Raw genomic sequence first — 22,055 nt, 5'->3', positions numbered from 1 at the left:
AAAAAAAGTCATCCTTACTGTTAAAAAGAGCAAGCCAACTTGGAAGCAGCTGTGCTGAGATGAGCTCCTCAGTTGAGGTTTGTTTTGTACACGTTAGTCTCACTACCTTGGCCAATACAAATGTGAAAACACACACTTTGTTCAGTTACTTGTCCACAGCATCACTGGCAGTCAGAGGAAATGCCTCAGAGCACAGCTGCTGTAGAACCAATAAAGAAAAAAAAACAGAGAAACATTAATTTCTCATGTAAACACAACTTTTTGCAGTAGCAACACTCATAATACCAGGAACTGGTCCTTGTTCCAAGACAGATGGAATTTTCTTTCTTTTTTTACTCTCCATATCTAGTTGCTCATCACTCAGTCTATAGTCACCAACAACAAACCACAACAGGCTCCAGCCTATTACAGATATATCTAAAGATGGTTCTACTTTACTTGGCAGGAAACCAATCTAGCATGGCCTAAATAAAAGACTGTCTGGGTTTAGGATAGCTGAAGCCCTACAAATCAGTGTGCAGTTGGTCCTCTGTTCAACTGGAGGCTAGGCAGGCAAATCCTTATGCTAAACTAACCAGGCTGCATAGGTGGCAAAGCCTAATTCTCTAGTTTAAATGTCAGTAGTAGTCCAGAAGGACCCAATGTTGGGTGGGGGGCAGAATTCAAGAGCAACCGATGGCTGGATTACGTATTTACGTCCTGAAACAAGAAAACCAGGACATACACACAAATGCAAGTTGAAAACAAGAAGAGACAGCAGGTTAGTTTGTCCCAAAGGCGAGGGAGAAAAGAAAAAGTGGTTTGCAGGTGTCTGTAAGCGCTGGCCTGCCCAGCAAAGTGCACGTGCTGTCTCCGCTGGAGAATATTACACATGAACAGAGCACTCAGCTCCGTGGGAAGAGGCTGTTTAAGTGCAACGTTCAGCAGACCGATACCCATTTATTTTTGGATGAACTGCTAGTTCAGGGTCTGGTGCCTTGGTGGTTCTGTTTGCATTTGCTTTTGGGGATGGGGTTGGTTTGTTGGGTTTGGTTTGGGGCATTTTTTTTTTTTTTTTCTTTTTAAAAATTGAATCGAACCTTCCTGCTTTTCAAAGTGGGATTGCTGGATAAGAGACAAGTTTCCAGGTCAGGATGTCCACAAGGTGTGTGAGGATTCAGAAGTCAAGAAAAGAAGCCCTCTCCCCAAAGGAAAACATAAAATAAGAACAACGCCTTCTTGAGAAGGTCAACGGCTTTGAAGGAAACACCACCCGCCTTCCCCCTTCACTCTTCCCCTTGCAAGAGCTGGGGTGGAGGTCGCAGTCCAGGAGTATGACCTAGACAGCGTCAAGGGCAAAACCTAGCATGAGGGAGCAAGAAGGTTCCCCCTGCCCTTTGTCCAGGGGTGCAGTACCAAGCAGAAGGAAGACAAACGAAGGGCTGAGCAGTTTGCGGCCGAGGCGGGGTGGAGCGGGGTTCACGGGGCTCACTCCCCTTCCTCCTTGATGCGTTGCTGTTTGTTGCGCCGGGCATCCATGTCGAAGTTGAAGTCGTTCCACTCGTCACGGGGCGGGAAGGAAATGGTCTGCCGGAGCGTGAAGCGGACGGCGTCGATGACCCGCTCCCCCCGCGTCTCGCTGGAGCCCACGCTGACGGTGGAGGCACCGCTGGGGGTGCGCAGGAGGTGGGGAGGGGAGGAGAAGTCATGGAGCTGCCGGTGGTCCAGGATACCCTTCCAGATGGCATGGCGGAACTGCTCCGGGATCTTGAGGCTCACCAGATCCTGCAAGGCAAGACAGGGGCCTTAAGAGAGCGATCCCTGGGCAAGAAGCAGCCCCCGGGCCTCCCTGCGAGTACCTATTAACTGACAAAGCTGCTAGAATCCAGGTGGCCATGATGCACTGCAGAAGACAAACCACTAATCCTGAGGGTGGTGGCTCACTTCTGGACAAGCATGTGTAGCCAGAAGGCAGCAAGGACTAATGACACAAGGTCAGTTTTGAAGTTACCCAAAAATACACATTCATGCATAAGGTACAGTGACCTAAAGGTAGGTGTTGAGCCGCACTGCAAGGCCTCCAAGACAACCTCAGGGAGATCTGCTGGCTTTCTGCAGTGGGGGATGCTGGGCCGCAGAATTTCAATGGCTTTGCAAACTTCCGTGTTTATTTCAAAGCCTGAAAAAGGATTTTAGAATCCCAGTCTGAGCTCCAGTATTTGAAGGTCTTGGTCTGGCTCTGTAGGAGCTGCTTTAATTACTTGAACATATCCTAAATTTAAGGAGACATAACGTTGTAAAACCCAGACTTCGAAGGCCCATCATCTCTAGTGCACTACCTGAGGGTAGCATTACCTAAACCCTGGGAAGTGTCATACCAGGTTCTGAAAAAATTAACAACGAGCTTTGGTTAATTTGGGTCAGCTTTTCTAATTAGAGCAGCAATAGAAGGAAGGCAGCCCATGCTAGGAAGCAAGAGAGCCAGAGCCTTGCCCTCTCAGGGCAAAAACACGGGACAGCCAGCTCCAAGGACAGCAATGGCACCAGAGAGGACACAGCAACCTTGCAGCAAGAGCCATGCAAGAGGAAAAAATCCAGCTGGGCTGAGATGCCAGTGGCAAGGGAAGATTGTTAAGGTAAGGCCAGAAAACAGAAGCAGGGAGGGAAAAAATACAGACCGCTTCTGGACAGCCTACTTGGCTGCAGGCGAGTGAAGTGTTTCAGGGAGGTGAAAACTGAAACCAAGCCTTGCAGAATTAACAGTCCTGTGGGCTGGGGCCACTCTGAGGGCTAAAATAGCCAGTGGTGGGGAAGAGGCGGCACTCTTTCTATGTGCCAGCCAGGCAGTTACAATGCTGGCCCCAAGTCCAGCCTCTCTTTACCTCACAGTAAGTCTTCTCTGTGTGCAACAGCCTTTATCAAACTATTCGTATAAAAATATACTGAGTATGGATTTCTGAGCTGTTCCTACAGCAGGGCCAAGAGTGCAAACAAAGGAAATGGTGAGGAGTTACTTACATCCATGGAGTAATGCTCAATCTGATAGATGGTGGTCAGCCCCTGGGTCGTGAAATAATCCACACAGGATGAGCAGCCCAACCTCGCTAAGAAGCTGCAGAGGAGGAAGGAAGGAAGGAGAGAGAAAAAAGGATCACCCTGGCTGCAACAGCCCAAACCACAGAAAAACCAAACACTAAGCCAACCTGCAGCAACAGGAAACAAAGCTTTCACCCTTAGCTTGACCTTCTCCAAGACATCTCAGGCCAGCAAGCCACATCACTGCCACATCAAACAAATGAGGGTGTCTTTCAGCTCAGCACCTAGCAGACAACCCTCATGGCAGCACCTTGCCTTAGTCAAGAGCTGATGCTACACAGCCTGGATCTTGGGGCAGGAAGGCTCATGTGGATCCTCCTGGCAGATCAACCTTCACCTAGAAGGTTGCCGAGCCCGTGGCAGCCTGCTGCACAGAAGGCCTCAGCAAGACATCTGAGCTGGGGCTCAGACACATCACGCACACAAAGTACTTCAAACTAGCACATTCCTTCCTAAGCAGAAAGGATTCCTCCTTTATGGGCAGTATCTTTCAACTTGTTTGACCTCATGGAGGGCAGAAGAGCTTCTGACCCAGCCATGCATCGAGTGGCAAAAGGGGAACAAAAAGACAAAAAAAAAAAAAAAATTAAAAAAGTATTTGCAAAACTGCCTGGCTCCCTCAGCTCCACCAGTCCAACAGGTACCGCATCCTTCAGCTTTCTTGCAGTCCTAACATCCCTGTTTCTCTTAGGTGCTCAGAGGTGGGGGGTTTGAGGCTTGGTGCCCAGAGGGTGCCAGCCCCGGGATCGCCAAGGCCCGCTGGGATCCAGTGCTCCAAGTGAACGGGGCAAGAAACCCAGCAGGACCCTTCAGGCTCCCAGCCCGTGGCCAGCACTCCCTCGGGTGGGAAGCATGCACCGGGCAGCCTGCTCCCGCTCACCTGACGATGCTGCAGTCTGTGGGGTATGGAGGAGGGGGGGTGCAGTGGGATGTTGAAGGCATGGAGAGGGGGGGAGGCAGCGCCTGCGTGGGGCTGAGGCCATTCATGTCGCCGGTCATGGCCATGTGGGTGCCCATCATGGGAACTGGAGGAGAGAAGAAGGAGGAGCACATTGTTACCCAGGCATCCCCAGACCCCCGCTTCGCCCCCAGCACGGCACCGAAGGACAACAGCTACGGCTGGAGCAGCCTCAAACCCCCTGCAAAGCCCAGCGTGGAGAGCACTCATGGGGAATTTCAGGCAAGGCTGCAATGACCGCACAAGGAGCAGATGACAGAGTCTTTTCAGGAGCTCTTCCCTCGCTGAAGCAGCTGTCAGCAGCGGTGCCACTGCGTCACTTTCCCTCACAAACAAACTCGGTAGAAACCTAAGCAAGCCTCATCTCAGCTTTCTCTGCTGCAGGAGAGGAGTGGGACAGAGCCAGCAGAGTAACCCAATACAGAAGCCAAACAGCTTTGTTTTCAGAGACACCGAGAGCACCCGAAGGGGATCAGCAACAGGTGTGGGCAAGAGTCCAGCACTTTGGAAATTTAAAGAAAAAAAAAAAAACACCAACAACCAGCCCCCAGAACCATGTCTGTCATCCTGGATTTACAGGGCTGCTGGGCACTCTTCAGCAGCCAGGATGAAGCTGATTACAGAGCTGGGAGATGTGGATATTTCCTTTGAAGCTAAGAAGTGTCTTAATTGAACCAAGGGGGTAAAAAAAAAAAAAAATTGCCAACATTTGCATCTCTTCTGCTGGGAAAGGAAGAAGAAACAAGTCTTGAAAGACAGATGACAGCGCAGTTAGCCAGATCTGCAGCCAGAAGTAGCTTCTGTTCACCCCTGTGATGCTCAGAGCAGGATGCGGAAGCCTTGCCCCGTGGCACAGCAGTGAGCAATATTTGGCTCTGCAGGTTGCCAGAGAATGGCTCCAGGCTCCCCAGCCTAATACTAGTCACTGGGCAATGCCAAGTCTCCTTGCCCAGACTAGCAGGGAGCACGCATGGAACAGGAGGAGGAGTGAGGGTTTCTTACTGTTGGTTCCCATGCCGTCAGGGATGGTGGTAGGGGTCAGGGCGTTGCGCTGCTGGGGGTTAATTAGCTGGCTGACCGAGGGCAGCTTGTTCATGCTGTTCATTTTGCTGAGCGGTGGAGAGTTGGAGCCGTAGGATGACTGTGACTGCATGGAGGTCCTGTAAACCAAAGAGACATTAGAACAGGAATCACAGCAGCTGGTTGTTAAGAGTGCGCATCCAAGGGGTTAGGTTTTCCATTTGTGGCTGCTGCTAGTGAAAATCACTGACACCATGGGAGCATCACAAATAAAAATTGAAGAGAGAGTCCAACAGTAGATAAGAAGTTGCCCAGCTAGTTTGGCATTTAAAAAACAAATGGTGAAACACCGACTAAGGAAAGCTTCACTTTCAGTTCAAGTTTTTATTTAAGGAAAAGTTTCTATGCAAGTTTTTCAGCTGAAAACAACATACATAAAGCCAGCGAACAGCTGCCAAAAACTTAAGATTATTTTTAAAGTTAAGTTCTCCTTGTGGTTAAAAACTGTGTTCATAAGAATAAGAACTGAAGAAACCATCTCAAACCATCCTAACTATGCCTAAAACTTGACTGCAGAGATAATTTTCAGATCAGGACACATTTATCACCTTGATTTCTCAAAAACTCCCTGTTATTCACATAGTTAGGTTGTTACCCATAATACATATATATAAGGTGTATATGTAACAGCCACAGGCTCTTAGCTGAAGACATACTCCATAAACCTTGGGGACCACTACTGAAGTTGTCAGAGCTGCCTGAGATGCTGACATCCAGCTTTGCTGGTGTTAAGAACAACCTGGTATCCAAACCCCGCAGGCTGCTTGCAAAGAGTATCAGATTCCTGCCACCACTTGACAACAGCACTACCCTCCCTCAAGTCCAGACAACCCCAAACTCTACCCAGCATATCGACAGAGCAAGCCAGAGAGGCTTGCAGGCCAGCTCCCCCTGCCCAGCCCCGCCGGTCCCAGCTGCAATCCCGCCTTGTAAGCGATCCCGAGCGGGAAGTCCAGATTGCTTCTGAACGGCAGCCCAGTTCCCAGATAGAGTGACAGCTGTGGCATCCCATCTGGAGTGGGGTCTTATCTGGGATATGCAGAAAATGATCATTAAAGTGGGTCCAACAGCACAATTGGTAGAGCACTGCCATGCCACAAGAGAGCAGGTTTTTCCTCTCTCTCACACCCAGGGCATTTGCAAGACTGGGTAAAGGCACTGAGGATAGGCGCACGCTCCCCTAACACAATGTACACACACATCATGGTGACCTATGTGCAAGGGCACATTCCCATCTTATTTCCCCATTGGGAAATTTATTTGTCTGGGTATAACTGGTTACACCAATTCATGGGAACTGGCTTTTCCTTCTATGCAAAAAGAATAGTTATTACTTCAAATAAGCAAAGTGTAAAGGAAAGAAAATGCTTATTCTTAGATAATTTATTAAAACCTTCAGCACTCAAGGTCAAGTTTCATACAATTACATTGTCTACAGCTTCCTGCATTTTTAAGACTTGCAGTGTTGGGTGGAGAAAACATCTATGCTAACAGGCTAGAGTATCTAAGGCCCTGAAGAAATGTTACTTCATTACACAATTACAGGAGGCGCAGAAAGAAGGGTGTGAAGTGTCCTTTGGCAGTGAAGATGCAGGACAAGATCCAGCAAACTTCATAGGCTCAGGAAGTGGAAAGCGCAAGAAGGTTCACAAATTAACATTAACGATGGTAGTAGCTCCCAAGGGGAAGTGAAATTGAGCCATAAAGTTCAGACCAGACTTTTCAGGGTGAAGAGAATGATTCAGATCTGAGGTTTCAATTCACCAATTATAAAAGTTGACGCTAGCCATGAAATTCAAGTCAGGTTGACGCCACCCTTAACTTGAAAGGCTTCTGGATTTACGACCAAAATGATGTTTCTACTTTACAGGTCCAGGTACCTATCCTAACTGAGCTTCAGCTGAAATTGATACACATCTGAGTAGTCTTGTAGGACACAGTCTGCACAATATGCAAGTGAGGAGGTCACCACATACACAGTGAAATTCCAAATCAAGCCAACAAAGACTTCCCAAAAATGTTTTAGGTGCATTGTTTAAACTCAAGACAGATTTTATGCAGAGAGCTCATGACTAGAAATTATTCTATTTAAAAAAAAGATGCCTACTGCTACAAAACAAGATTCTCCAAGAAGGTCACTGGGTGGGACTAGATTTGCCCTCTCCTCCACCACCAATGGTCTCAAGCTAGTTAGGAGACTACAAAATCCACTTTGTGGATTAAAAAAAAAAAGGAGCAAATACAAACCAACTTAAAGAACCCTACACTGTAGAAAGCAAATGCATACTTTCACATACAGCTTAATGACTTCATTCATACTCATAAGAATCAAGATTAGGACTAATCAAGCTCAAGTGACTAAATCAGGAAACAAAAGCATTTTTCTTCATACCCATGCCCATTTCAACTAAACTATTCCATCATGTGAGCAGACATAAAAAGCCTAGAGAAAGCCAAAGAAAAGTCCCAAGATAAACGAAGATGCAAAATTTTATTGAAAATTAATATCACACATCAATATAGCAACAGCCTCAGGAGCACAGGAAAATATTTTTGGTATTAAACACATGGACTACATGGTGTTTGAGGATTCATTTAAAATAGATTGCTTTTTTCTCAAATTTTTTTTTAACAGTTACTATAAGAACATCATGCACAGTGATTTTTCATTAAATTTATACTTAGTATGTCTCAAGAAAGGTTAGAAGTGGAAGCATTAACATTTCTTTGATATTAATGCCAATGAAATACATTTTAATATCAAGGTATAAGGACTTCAATTAAAAGGCTATTATACTCCCTGGAACAGTCTGATAGGAAAGGCACTGAGTCACATTCTGCAACTGATTTTTTTTTCTCTTCAAGAGGCTACATAATTCTTTAGCCAATAACATCTATAGTTCAGCAATCTCCTATGAGGACATTTGCCTCTCATGCTTCAAGGCATATGCTGATCCCTTCAAGAGGTCAGGTAGGAACTTTCTTCTCCCACATATGAAGCACAGTTCAGTTCACAGGTTGCCTTCTATAATTCTGTGCTTTTCCAGCTCTCTGGATATCTGCCCTTCACCAGAGGTAGGAAACTGCTTGGATAGACCAATTACCTGATTCAGTAGACAAGTCCCAGAGTCCTCATTGACATTAGATAAGCACACTGTCATGTAAGCAGCCTTAATGCAAATGACATCAAAGGTACATTAAGTGCAAGAATAGGGCAGCCCAGGCAGAGAGTGTAAGACTTCACCCAAGCCACTGTGCCTACAGTTCATTATCCCTGAAGACCTAATCACAATGCAGAGAGACCCAAGTGGAAGCAAAACTGTCCAGTTCTGAGCCTACCTTTTCTTACTGTAGCCACAGCAAGCACATTAAGCACATTACATTCCAAGTTCACACATGGTCATGGTGCCCGTGGCAACAATTTTTCAAGTAAAGTTGCCCACTTGGCTGCGTTATGTTGATGTAGTCTAGTAACGGCACAGAAGTGCCACAGGCATTGCTCGGATGCACTCATCCACTTTCAGGCCCATGAAGTGGGACACTGAAAAGCAGAGAGATTCCCTTGCTCTCCAGGTCTCAAACAGCTGCTGCTCTAAAGCAAGCAGTAGTGCATCTTTTCAACCACAGAAGTGGTTTCTAGGCTTTGTAACCAGCTGGGAGCATGGAAAGGAGAATCATTAAGCAGACAGCAACTACAGCACAGGGACAAGGGTGGCAATAATGACTCCTCTTAGATTTCAGATATAGGAACCTCCCAAGGCAGGCAGTGGATACAATCTGCTTTCCAGGGAATGAAGCTATCATCCAGGGAGTGTATATCCATGAACTAGTTGATGTAGACTGATTCAAGTGACTGATAAGGCCAAATTAGTCCACTTTGTTATTCCTTGAAAGGAAAAAGCTTACTTTTCTGAAGCCCCAGAGATGATGAAGAAGCAATCAAAAGACAGTGGGGAAAAAGATTTCTTCTTTTATCTGCAGAAGACAGATTATGAAGCAAGTCCAGTTGCTTCTAGCTGTAGATTGATTAAAAAAAAACCAAATTGATTATAAAAAGCACCTTCTCGTATAACCACCTTATAAGTAGCGAGCAAACCAAGTCACCATTAAGACCAGTTTCACAATAAGCCTCTTATAGGTAAGGATGACAAATGAGAAAGCCTTTCCAGAGGACAGTGGGATCCAGATAATTTACATTCTTGTTTAGAGGAAGCCCCAGGTGCTGTATTGCCCACCATGGTACAAGAAATTTCCTAGAGGTCGGACCAGATGATGAACTGGAGCATGAGCTGGAATCTCCTGGAGTGGGCTGTGGATGTCTTGTATCTTCTGGTGGTCTGCCTCCTCAAACTTGGTGGTGGACAGGTCTTGGAGCAGAGCTCTAGATACAGATTAGTATGTCCCTGTTGCAATATTTTTGAACTGCCATTCACAAACAGGCAAGTCCAAGGTATCCAGGTATTAACCTTTGTTGGAAGGACAGTGTGACAGTGCTTGGCACAATCCTGTGTCTAGGCTGTGTTCGCAGTTCAGATTCTCACCTCTCACAGGAAAAGGAACAGCATTGCCATTCTTCTTCCAGATGAAAAGGCACAGAGCATTAGTTATCTGCTTTGTGATCTCAAAGTACTTCCTGAAGCTTCCAGGCAAAGTAAAGAGGCACTTGCTTTGTTTAGCTTTACACAAGGAACAATGGTAGAGCTACAATTGTATGAAACGGTCACTGCTAGTGTTTAATTACTTATTGTTTATACTTAATCACAATTTTTTGGGGGGGTCTCATCAGCCCTCCTCCACGCTGATATGGTAGAACAAGTATTGCTAAGACAATGAAGGAGATACCCAGAGATGGAATATGGCTTTCAAAGGAGATGTTAGTACTAGTCATTGCCTGCTCAGATCACAACTGCTGCCTGGAAGTGGATGATGTGATGTTCAGAGATAACAGTCTTCTCCCACTGCATCAGGCTTTTTTTCCTTGGTGGGTGGCCAGGAGGCCTGCTCTGCATTTGAGAACCATCTTCTCTTCAGGCTGTGCCTAACTACAAGCGTGTCAGAGCCAGGTAATGCACCCGCCTCAAATAAACCCAGCAAGGACTGCACTGCAGGCACACGGGTCCCCATCAGTACTGACCCAGGATGCACTTCATGGGCACAACAAGCAAAAGCCACTGGTCTGGGCATTCATGGACAAAGTGAGCATGGCCTGAGGCCACCTGGCTGAACCAACTGCAACATATGCAGGTACCATTTTCCTTTGCACTATGAGGTTTGTGGTGATGGGGTAAAAGGTACTATGGTTGATGAAAACTCTAAGGCAACATCTGGCAACTGCTAAACATTTGCAGGAAAAGGGGCAAGCTCTGACCCCTTTTCACAGCTAGGGCAATGAGCAGTTTTAGACACTCTGCCTTTTACACTCTGAGCTGCACAGGGACAAGGACACTGGGCACACAGATGTCAGCACACAGAGACTTCAACCTTACATTCAACTTGTGCAGCTCAGGCCACCACCTGAATCAAGCCCATATAGTCAGGAGGGACCTTCTTAAATTCAACAAAGCTGGATCAATGCCAGCGGTGCTGGTGCAAAGTCAGAGTCACCCAGTTTTCACTACAGTTTCGATGTATTTTAGACCAAACCCTCTAAGATTAGAAATAAGGGGCAAACAATTCATGAAGGCAAATTAGCAGGCATTTCTACAGAAAAAAAAAAAAAAAAAGAAAACCCAAACAAAATTGATTTCTTTCCAGTGTCAATCCCCTCCCTCTGTCCAGCAGTACAAATACTTCAGCTACTTGCACTATTATTGCATGACCAGCATTAAAACAAGCCAAATTGACTATTACAGGCTGTTTAAACACACACCCTCTTCCACCCCCCTCAACGCATGAACACATCGTTTTAATTTAAACAAGACAAGGCATTTTTAAATTGAGACCTGCTCAGAGAAACCCTGCTGAGTTTCACAAATACAGAAGAGGAAAGAGTTATCAACACATTACAAAAACAGGAAAAAAAGGTTACACCAAGACAGACGACATTGTGGTTCCTGACCTCCCAGTGCTACAGGCTACAGCTAACAGGTCTGTAGAAGTGTCTGTAGCTTTTGAAAAGTTTGAGTCCCTTCAGAAGATTACTCTCACTATTTACTCTGTTACTGTCAGGCTGTGTATTTGCCCCACTGTTCCTAGTCCCACAAGCTGGGCAAAGTGATCCCACCAGCTCGGTTTATGGATATACTGATGGATTTGGGGGGCTGGAATGTTTTAGGATGGCATCGGTCTGTTTGGGAGGGTCTCTCCTTGAGTCCGTGAGTTCACTCCTGAAGCAGGCCGAAAGGAGACTGTAGAGAAGGAACCAGAGAAAAGAAAAAGATGAATGTACAGGACCCTTCACCAGCCACCAAGAGAGAAGCAGTCACCTTCATGATCACAGTATGGGCTTTGAAGGAGGACAGAAGCAAATGCTTAGTCCCAGAAGTCTGGGACTTCTGTCTTTGAAGTCCCAGACAGGAGCAAATGCTTAGCAAGGAAGAGGAACCAACCAGCTGATAGGGAAATCTGATTCTGTGTCCCAGTCTCATGGGTGTAAATGGTGAACTGAACACTGTTCCCAGCAATGAGTATGAGAGGAAAAAAGCACTCAGCCAAAGAGGAAAAGAAGAGAAGCAGCTTCCATTGAGCCCACTTCAAACTTCAGTTACTTAAAAAACAGAAGCTGGTGCTAGGGAGAGAGGACAGTACCTACTGTGAAAGGGCCATACTGATTCCATCTCAGCTAATCCCCTCCTCAAAGCAGGGACTCTCTGCACTAAAGCCAAGGGGTCCCTTGGCTGATGCAGAAGGCACTGCATCATCTCAGCTAGCAAGGCAAATACAGCGTGTCTTCACATACCTAATCTCACACTTTTTCTTGCTTACTTTCACCTTGGCAATTCCCTAGTGAGAACACAATCCAGGTGCCTGGAGTTCACAATACATGCAAGCACAGCACTACAAAACCAAACCAAACCATGCAAACCTTCACTATTAGCTTCCACACCAAAACTGAGAACATCTAGGTGGAGGTATGAAGAATACCTTCCCCACCAGCTGTCTTCCCACAGCAGCAAGCACTGAGATCCCTGCAGCTCCCATCTCAGCTGGAGCACGCCAGGCACTGGACAGCTTGACTCTATCCTACCTTACTTACAAAGTTACTTCTTTCTCAACTGGATCATGAGCTGTGCTGCTCACTAGACTGAAAGGCAGCCAGTGGGATGGTAGCTGAAGCCCTGCTGATATCAGATAAATGTTTGCTGGGATGCAAGATCCTGCTTGGACACAAGAGCCCTCTTCTGGGTAGCCATTGGAAGACTTTGTGAAAACCCTTCAATCATGGGAGTTGGACTTGATCCTTCTGTATCCCTTCCTTGAGATATTCTATGCTACAGCCAATTGAAATAAAGATTGTTCTGAAAACAGTGCTTAGTGGGGTGAAACCAACCACAGGAAATCTTGCTGAATATAAAATAAAAGTGTCTTCCAGGGAAACCCTTAAAGACTATGCAGATTCTCCATGGGAATATTGATGGTAAACATTTCACACCAGAGGACTGAAGAAAATTTCCATCCCGAATATAGCATGGGCCTCTTCTGGTATCTGACAGCAGTAGTCATCATCTGGCAAATCCACGCTTTAAATAAATGGTGGCAGATCATAAGAATTCAGTCCTCTAAATAAACGTGTGTGCTGTTCAAATATTGGCCCCAGGGTTTTGCAGTGAAAAAGGAAGAATAGGAACTGCAGGGAAAAAAAAAAAAAATCACCTTCCCACCTATGATCATGAAGGTATTTGGCATAACAGCAAATAACAGAAAACATGCACAAAGGAGCAAACAGAGAGAGGAGATGAGACAGAGAAAGATTGTAGTCTGGCACAACATGGAGCATTGCAGGATTTTGGTCATCTTGTGGGACTCAAAGCTTTCTCATTTTCACCAGATTTGTACTTTTTATTCCAGAACAGTAAGACAGTTGTATCTACTGGCCTGCCAAATGCAATGCTGATCTCTATGTGCACGAGAACAGTTTTACAGTTGTTTTCCAAAATGATAGATTAATATTTTTAAAACTATCTTTCACCATTATAATCTCATCCACCTCTTCAACAAAGATGAAGATTTCCATGCTCTAGGAACGACAGGGAACTTCTTCCTACATGCCTAGACATCTTTTCTGTGTTCACCACTGCTCAGAAAAGCAAACTGAAAAACCAGGCAATTGCTCCATCACAGTTTGACTGCGGAGCACACGTGGATGCAGCTCCATTTTGAGAAGAAAGCCAAATGCAACTCACAAACATCCCAGCTTCCCAAACATTCAAACTTGGTCACTGCATATGCACTTTCCTAGCTCCTACTTTTAACACGCACTTTGAAGGAAAATGAACAGAGACCATTTGGAAAGTACATCCCTACCTATAAAGTGAAAGGTGTTTCTTTTAAAGCCAGAACAGACTTGCAAAGGAGTCACTGTGCTGCTGAGTTTGGCCAGTCTGATGAGGAAGCAGTGGCAGGACATCTCCCAGCAACCTGCTCATAGGCAAGGCTGCTCTTACCCAAACCAGTTCCTACAAAGTGTCTTCTCTCCCCATCCTCACACTGAGACCTGAAGCTCCTTTATGGTTCTTTTTTGAGGTGCAATTGCATCTATGAGTCTTTTTAGCCTACACGCCCCTTTGCTGTGAACACTTTCCTTCAGAAATGAAGTCATATCCTAGCTTACCAAGGAAAAAGCACCAGAATCCAACTGCACCTACGAACCTATTGCCTGAACATGTACAGAGGACCCTGCTTGACGGCAGGCTGTCAGCAGAGACAACTGCAGCAGCTCTGGACAAAACTGGTAGTTATTTTTTCTTCCCACTCCTGGCATCCTTAAAAGCTCTTAATCTTTCTCCCCAGTATTTGAGCACACTCAGCAGCTGAGAAAAATGAGTATATAACTGGACAAGTGCCAGCAGACATGCCGAAAGAAGTTTCATTAAATTAAATGGCTGGACTTATACATGCTGGTCTTAAAGGTAACACAAATACTAACCTCAGTTGCCAGGAACCCATCCTATTGATACAGGAAGAATGAAAACAGTAGTTATGGCAAAGCAACTGTCAGCACCAAGTGAAAGCTGTCATCTGCTGCCATCCATTTGTGCTTACAAAACCATTTCTCAGCTGAAATGGCTGTAGCTCAGGTGGAGCTTTGAAGACAGGCAGCTGAGTGCACAAGGGCTGCAAATACTTAAGAGCTAGAAAATACAAGCTATAGTATATACAAACAGTGCAACTGACTGACAAAATTATCATTATTGCTTTTTAAGTGCCCCCCAAGAAGAGTCCAGAGCCACTGGCTGCTCCAGCCATTTTGGCACAAGGCTTTTTTGACACCTCCACAAGACTCCGGCTGACACTAAAACCACACTGGTCGAAATGTGAACACATGCAAAGAACTGGCAGAACGCCGTGGTATTGCAGGAGTCCTGAGACAAGGCCAAGGCACCGAAATAAATCCCCACAGGCTCAAGTGGGACTTGTGGTGCCTTGGCCTCGTGCTAACCTCTGCAGAGGAATGAGTTATACCCACAGCCTCCCGACACGTGAGCCTACCAGCAGGAACGTGAGAGATCCTGAGCACTACCGCTGGTGGCTACCTACAGCCCGGGCAGCTATTTTCTGTCACCCGATACAGCAGGTGAAGCAATGCCCATGAATGACACCGCTTACGGTCTGTCTGGGAAGTCATCCCCTGACCCAGTCTCTGTAACTGCAAAGCTTTGGAAACAGAGGGGAAAGTGGAAACCAGACACTTACTTGGCCTTTCTTCTGCCCATCCTCCTAGCGCTTGCACCACCCAAAGTAATCCTGGTGCAGCCCTGCCAGCTGAGTTCAGATAGGGACTATGACTGAAAGTTTCTCATGCACAATGTGGAGAGTCAGTGACAAAGTACAGTTTTAAAAACCACTTTAAAAGTGCATGTGTAGAGTCTTTGAAGCATCACAAAGTAATTCTTACGTGTTTCACCCTTACTCCCAATTTCCAGCTTCCTGTTTTACTACTGAAGAACCTACAGTATTTATAGCCCACTGAGACACCAGCCCCCCAACACCACCAGAGGTGTGCAGCAGCAGGGTCTAAGTACTGGCCAAGCTGGTGCTCACAGTCCCAGCTGCACATGCTCTTGGTAAGATGCTCACACGGATACCCTGGAGAAGGCATGGAGATGGCTCCATGTTTGCTGCTGTTCCTCTGAGGCAAAAAGGAGATGAGCACACCCACCCCATGCTCCTCAGCTCGGGGGCACACACAGCAGGTTTCTGTCTGCAGGCTGTTCAGTGGCACTGTCTGGCTGCACTGTGCCTTGGACTCTGGCTGGAAGTCAGAAACGAGGCACTGAGCCTGTCTTCATTCATACTTCAAGTCTAGAAGGTGACTTGTGTAGGACAAAAGACTAGAGAGAAACCTTGCAAGCAGTCAGGACATACACTTAGGGAAGGGGGACTTCTTTGTCCCATTGCACAAGTAGTGAAACCTGGATCTCAGACTTTGAGTCTCTTAGGTTCTCTACAGAAACTTGGCTTGGGCCAAAGTCCTGGCATCAATTTCTGCCAGCTCTGACCATGGGGTTAACAAGCAGCTATGCTGTTGGAAAGGATTTTGCCAGTGTAGCTCTCTACAAGTACGTGGCCCTTGGTTGAGCACCACATCCCTACAAACATCTTTGCAGAAGCCTTCTGTGTCTCTCTCCTCTCTCCCCCTTCCCCAGCACCCTTGCTGCACAGGCCACTGCAGGCACAGGCATACTCACTGCTTCTGGAGCAAGTGCTGGTGCTGCTGCTGCTGCTGCTGCCGGTAGGTCTCAATCGTGTGCTGGGGAAGGTACTGCATTAGTTCCAGGGACTCTTTGATCTTTAGTAGCATTTCATACGTCTCCCGTCCCCTCACCTGGATCACAGGAAAGGGGAGAAAAGAAAAGCTTTAAAGGACTGCATCAGTGGTCCTTAGCCACAACCACCTTCGTGAATTTTAGATAAAGTCAACCAACCAACCAGAGCTGAATGCAAGTATTTTGTTCATACACTATGCATACACAAAAATCCTGCTAAGCCTTGTGCTAGAGGTACAGCAGATAATGTTGAAGAGAGATAATCCGACACTGCAGGCCAAGAAACATCTTGGGAATATCATCTGGCTCGATGTAAATCGGTGCCAACCAAAAGCAATGTTCCAACCTGTTAGACAGAAGATGTCTCCACCTGCTTCAGATGGAAGCAGATTTGGTGCTGAATCTTACATGCCTTGAGGAAAAAGAGCACTTGAATTTGGGTGCTGGATTTGCATCTCCCCTCTTTAAGCATGCTGTGGTTTGTGATTTATCTAACTAAATATGGCTCATGGGGAAGAAACTAAACAAGCAATTACAGATACTTCTTGCCCTTTCTGATCCTACACTTAATACAGCATATTTCATTACAATGGAAATACATATAAAAGTCACAGAAGTAACCACCTTTGTCAGTGAAACAACACCCATCATCTCTAGAGAAAGCTCAAATGCCACTCAGAAACAGAGGAGGAAACCTGGTTAGGTCTCCAAGACAGTTTCCACCAAGACAGGCAGATCCCCTGGAATAAGGTAAATGCAAAGACAGAGAGAACTCACAGGCAAGTATAAGAGCTCATCATCTGGGGACCGTCTTTTTTTGATGGATGTCATCTGTATGCCATGAGTTCCTTGTCGAAAAGCTGCAAAAGAAACCCCAAAAGATTCCATTAAAAAAAAAAAAAAAAAGAAAAAAGAAAAAAGCTGGGTGAAAGGAAACGAAAAAAAAAAGAGAGATACAAAAGACACACAAAGCAGATGGCCAGCTCAGATCTGCAGTGCTCTGGAAGGGTCTCTTTCTAAGCCACTCCAGAACTGTGTTTGCAGTGCCTGGATCCATAAGGCAGACATGACTTTGGAGATGTCAAGCTGCCACACTGCCTGGGGAAACACATCAGCCAAGAAGCACTGACAAAACCCCAGCAAGCTGCAGCTACAGCAAGCACTGGGCCTTCACAGGAAACACTGTGAGCTTTGGTCTTACAGTGTTCATGAGCTCTTGGTAGCTCAGTGATCCACAAAGGTGAGACAACAGGCAGGGAGCATGCAGTATTCACTGCAAAAATTAAGCCCCCCTACAATCTACCTCCTGTTGAGACCTGCTGCCTTGCTGTTCAGCTTTGTGCCAACACTGAGCATGTCAGAAACCAAAGCTGGGTTTCCAGGTCTTGCACATCTGATGAGTACATTGCACTCTTTAGAGCACAGACAGAAGCCACTTGCCAGAGCACTTTGGATGCACAACAGGTTTTACATGCAGCCTTCATCTAGATCCCTGTGGCTGAAGGACACATGCAGAAAATACTGGCTAAAAGGAGCAAAGAATGACAGTACAGTCCCAAACAAGCAACGAAGGTTCAAAAAGCAGTTACAGAATCCCAGCCGTGTACCTTGAGGGTGGCAAACACACACCCCTTCCAGGCGCTGCCGGCAGGGCTAGCCCAACACAGGCAGCGCCGCAAGGCAGCCCGCAAACCCAGATGGTCAAAGGCTGTTTTGTGAACACCAGGTCATTTTTCAGGCTGACCGATGTCTAACACCCTCCTGCCTCCAAGGCCACGCACAGGGGTACAGGTGCCGAGCTCGCCCCCGCAGCCGGTGGCGGCGCGATTTGCCAGGGGCCCAGCTCTGCCGGCTACTTACGGCGCTTCGTACCATCACCATTCTTTGTGCTGTCGGAGACTTGCTGCTTGCGGATGCTGTCCTCGTCTGCCTTGCGGTCCCTGCCTGGGCAAGCGCAAATCCGGGCTTCGAAACAGCGGCGCCCCAAGACTTGCCCGCTGGGAATAGAGGTGAGAGGAAATGTCAGCTGGTAGCTCAGATGAAGGTCAGCAGCATCCCTCAGCTTCAAATCGGACTATGCACAGACAGCCCCTAGTATCTCCCATTTCCCAGTCAAGATGACCGAGGTGCTGGGCAAGCCCCACCTGCAAAGATTTGGAAAATATCCTGTGGCCCCTTACATCAAACAGTCCCTAAAGATGTGTAGTGCTGCCCTGAGCAGAAGGGGAGCCAGAGGGCCACCACTCAAGCAAAGGACTACACTCCTGATGCACTACTTACTCTCGGGTTTCCAGTGTGACAATGATGAGGATCGGGCGACGGTTCATACCTCCCACGCAGCTACTGTTACACATGAAGTTGTACAAGACTGTTGTGAACTCTGTACCGACCTGGATGAGACAAAGGGGATGAGCAGAAGAGATGGTGGATGGAAAGCTCTGCTTTCTCCTGGCTCTCCTCTTGTACTTCCACAGCTATGCTGCAATCAGACTAGCATAACATATGCCCCACCACAAGGCTTCCTTAAAAGAAATTAAGAACTCCTGCTCTCAAGGGATAAAGGGGATATTTCAAAGCTCATCTCTGACAAATAGGAAGAAGAGATCCATTGTGATGAGGCCAGGGAAAGTACAAGATCTTGACTCCTTCAAATAGGATTACAACCCCCACCCCTTTGTAGGCCAGGCTGCTACCACCCTGATCTCATAACATACCTGAGGTGGCTCGTAGGGGACCAGCACACTCTGTCTCCCGGTGATGGGGTCTTCTACATACTGGGCATGGCTGTTTCCTTCTACCCTGATCAGGTGGCTGGGAGGTGCAATCTGCCCTGCAAGGACAAGGGGCCGAAAACCAAGACACTATTCAGTGAAGCAAGGTCAAGCACAGGGTAGCAAGAACATCCACCCCATACCTGCCCCCAGAGGTCTATTGGAGCACACGTGTGCCTCCAATCCCTTAAAGCATCCCTTTACAAGGTCCCTGCTGCCAGGCATCAAAGGCAATACAGACTTTCCGAAGCTCACGCTGGACACCTGTGCGTAAACTTGAACACAGGCTTCCCAAGATCCCAGACTAAGCAAGCCCAAATGTCAGCTGAATGGCAGATCAGAGCAACTCTTCTACCAGATAACTCCCTCTGGATTTTCACTCTAACTGAAAGCCTTCCTTTTCCTTCCCATAATGCATACACAATGTAAATTCCTTCAATTCTCAATTCCTACTCTCCTCCCCATTCAGTTGCGAGCCTTCTTCTGTTCCCTCCCATCAGCCTTGATCCTGAGGAACTAAAAATGATTCAAGCAACAAGAGAAATATACATTTAGTTAATGGTCAACTTGAAAAATCTTGTTTCCTTACAGCAGCAGCAGAAGAGAACATGATCTTTGTTTCTATACCCTTTTCCAATAGTGAAAGAGACCCAGAAAGTTTCCTTCTTGCAAATTTTCTGCAATGTTTCTCTCAATTTAGTTTTGTGTTTTAGAAAAGAAGTTTGTTATGGGTTCACCTCAATAAAACACAGCATATTTCTAGAGAATTATTTTAGAATAACAATTTATAGTTGGAGTTTTAAGAAAGAAAAAAATAAATGACTGAATCAAGTATCAACCCTCAAAAAAAGCAGATGTGTCAGAAATCACTTTGCAATAGGAAAAACTATTTTGAAGATCTGTCTCTCTCTACTCTAATTTTATACTCTGAAGTCCTTGCTTATTTTTGGGATTGTCTAGCTGGCCACAATGAAACCAGCAAAGAGATCCAGGCTCTTAAGACATCCTACTAACTGACACCAACCACCTTTTTTTACAGTAGCAGATAAATAATGCACATAGAATAAAACAGATGCTCATCTGAACTTATGTGAACTTGAGAAGCCAAAGCAAAAGAGGAGCCCAGCCTATGAGTTTGCAGAAAACTCCAGGACATTTTTGAAACATCTGCCACTTCACTAATATGAGAAGAAGCAAATAAAAGATTAAAACATTAGTACTGCACCAACAGCATTAAATGTACAGGATGGTTGCCTACAGTTGATGCTGGCACTTGGCATCATCCTGCTAGAGATAAACAGCCCCTCCGTCTTAGAGGCGTGGATTAAGGACTGGAGATGATATTGCATCCTGTTACTAGATCCCTGTCCCAGCAACATGGAAGCTCATTCCTGAGCACAAGAACAGCTGCTTCTCATCGTGGGAGCAAAAGCAGAGCGGGGAGAGGCTGCCAGAAGGGTACTGCTTGCCATGGGGACAGACATCCAACCTGGGCAGGCACAAGGTTTATTTCGGTACTTTCTTCCCAAGGACATACTTGCGCAGGGACAGCTAGAGTATTAAGCTTCCCGATAAGCACAGGAAATAAAAAGCTGCACAAGATGTTGCAGGGAGGTCTGATTCCAGCAGGTTTGCTGTGAAGCTGCTGCCAAAGCCCTGTGCTGGCTGCTCATGAGCCAAGCAGCTTTGAAGAGGGACTGCCAGCAAAGCACTACCCTCCTTACCCTCGTTGAACTCCCGGCTCAGCTCGTGGTTCGGGCAGCGTTTGACCACCTCGGTGACATGTTCGGCTTTCTTGTAGACTGGCATAGCCCTGATGACAGCTCCCTGAGGTGGTGGAGTCATCACTTTGATCTGGATGGGACACGTCTTGGCAATCTGGCAGTACAACTTCTTCAGTTCGGTGGAATACTGGGAAAGACAAGCAAGAGAGAGAGTCAGGATGTTCAGCTAGAAATGGAGGCCTGCCAGAAGGATGGAGAGAGCTTTGCACACAACTGAATACAGTTGCGCTGAACACAATGCACTATATGTGCATTGCATTTGCTCACACAACCACCATGCTTCCAGACAAGTGGCAAAACCCCTAGACCTTTATCTGTTGTAGAATAGCAGAGTATAAATCTACAGCTTAGTTTTCCCAAAGGCAAAAATCTTCAGAAAAAGAATGCTGCTTTAATACAAACAAATGCAGTCTTTATTCCTCTTGGGCACGCAAGCCCTCTTCCAAGGGACACACAACCCACCTAACAAAACAGACACTATACACTATTCTTTTCACAGCATCCTGTAATCCTGGAAGCACTGGAAACCACACATGAAAAGCGTTTCATCCCGTTTTGTAAGAAGCCCTCCTACTTTTGCAGAAAGATGAAATAAAACCATGAACCTTGGAATTGAACAGTACTTGAAAGTACTGATCATTTTGGGAGTTGTACCAAATCTGACATTTAAGTAATTTTTAAAAGCATCTCATACCTCTGCTGATTGCCCCTGTAGCAATCTCCACATTTGTAAACTCAAAGCATTGTGTCCACAAAAGAGATAAAAAGTAAAAATACAAAGAATTTTTATTTTTTTTTACAATTATCAAAGGTCAGAAGAATGGAACAGCCCAAAGACTATGCCCATGGTGAGACGTAGAGCGGAACCCAGCAGCTGGCTCCAATAGGGAGGTTGTGATCATGCAATGAGCACCTGGAGCAGGATAAGGTGCTCTTATTCACTGTGCTAACTTGGAGCATATTAGACGCCTTTTCAGAGGTTCCCTGCTAAAGCCATAACACTGGTCCAGCGTTTTCCTGAAGTGTGTTTGCATCTGGAAACCTTTACTCGGCAAAATACTCAGGCGTGGGCCGAAATAATTTGTTTCTGTTCCAAAACTCTCACTGAAACAAAGGTATGTGCTTAGGAGGAATGGTTGCTCTTACGTGGTTCAGTACCGTGCAACCCTGAACCCATTTTTCTAGATGTCCCCCACAAAGGAGACTCTCCACTCTGCTGTAAAAGGTTCTTTCAAAATACAGCAGTTTTTGTCAGCACCCCACTCCATAGGCATTCTGTTTTCTCCTGGTGCTCAACCATTCGTGAGCACAGAGCTCTCCCAGTAACTCTCACCACGTAACCCACAGGAATTACTTGTATTTCCCCACTTCCATCTCTTTGGTTCTTACAGAGGAAGAAAAGTGAAAGCCCTAAGGTGACTGTTTTCTCAAGAAATATCTCTAGCATCTGTGGCTGATACAG

The 22,055-nt window shown here is 46.2% G+C and overlaps 1 protein-coding gene across 2 annotated transcripts; it reads right to left on the bottom strand.

Annotated features, from left to right (window-relative positions):
• Positions 1–1,058: 1,058 nt before the first annotated feature.
• Positions 1,059–20,715, bottom strand: TP63 (tumor protein p63). 2 transcript variants are annotated; one of them, XM_008937154.1, is made up of 10 exons: positions 20,534–20,715; positions 18,753–18,868; positions 18,319–18,428; positions 17,899–18,035; positions 16,816–16,898; positions 15,961–16,097; positions 5,036–5,193; positions 3,956–4,100; positions 2,998–3,091; positions 1,059–1,764 (listed from the first exon to the last, which is right to left on the bottom strand). In XM_008937154.1, exons 1-10 carry the CDS (start codon positions 20,652–20,654, stop codon positions 1,468–1,470), a joined length of 1,398 nt encoding a protein of 465 aa, XP_008935402.1. In that variant the 5' UTR covers positions 20,655–20,715; the 3' UTR covers positions 1,059–1,467. The 2 variants fall into 2 exon arrangements, with proteins under 2 accessions (XP_008935402.1, XP_008935403.1); XM_008937155.1 differs by having other exon boundaries at positions 17,911–18,035; positions 20,534–20,714.
• Positions 20,716–22,055: the final 1,340 nt, after the last annotated feature.

This window comes from Merops nubicus, unplaced genomic scaffold (genome assembly GCF_000691845.1).
Source record: "Merops nubicus isolate BGI_N331 unplaced genomic scaffold, ASM69184v1 scaffold30183, whole genome shotgun sequence".
Taxonomy (NCBI): domain Eukaryota; kingdom Metazoa; phylum Chordata; class Aves; order Coraciiformes; family Meropidae; genus Merops; species Merops nubicus.
The sequence above is the reverse complement of the archived record's forward strand: the minus strand, read 5'-3'. Positions and strand labels throughout refer to the sequence as shown.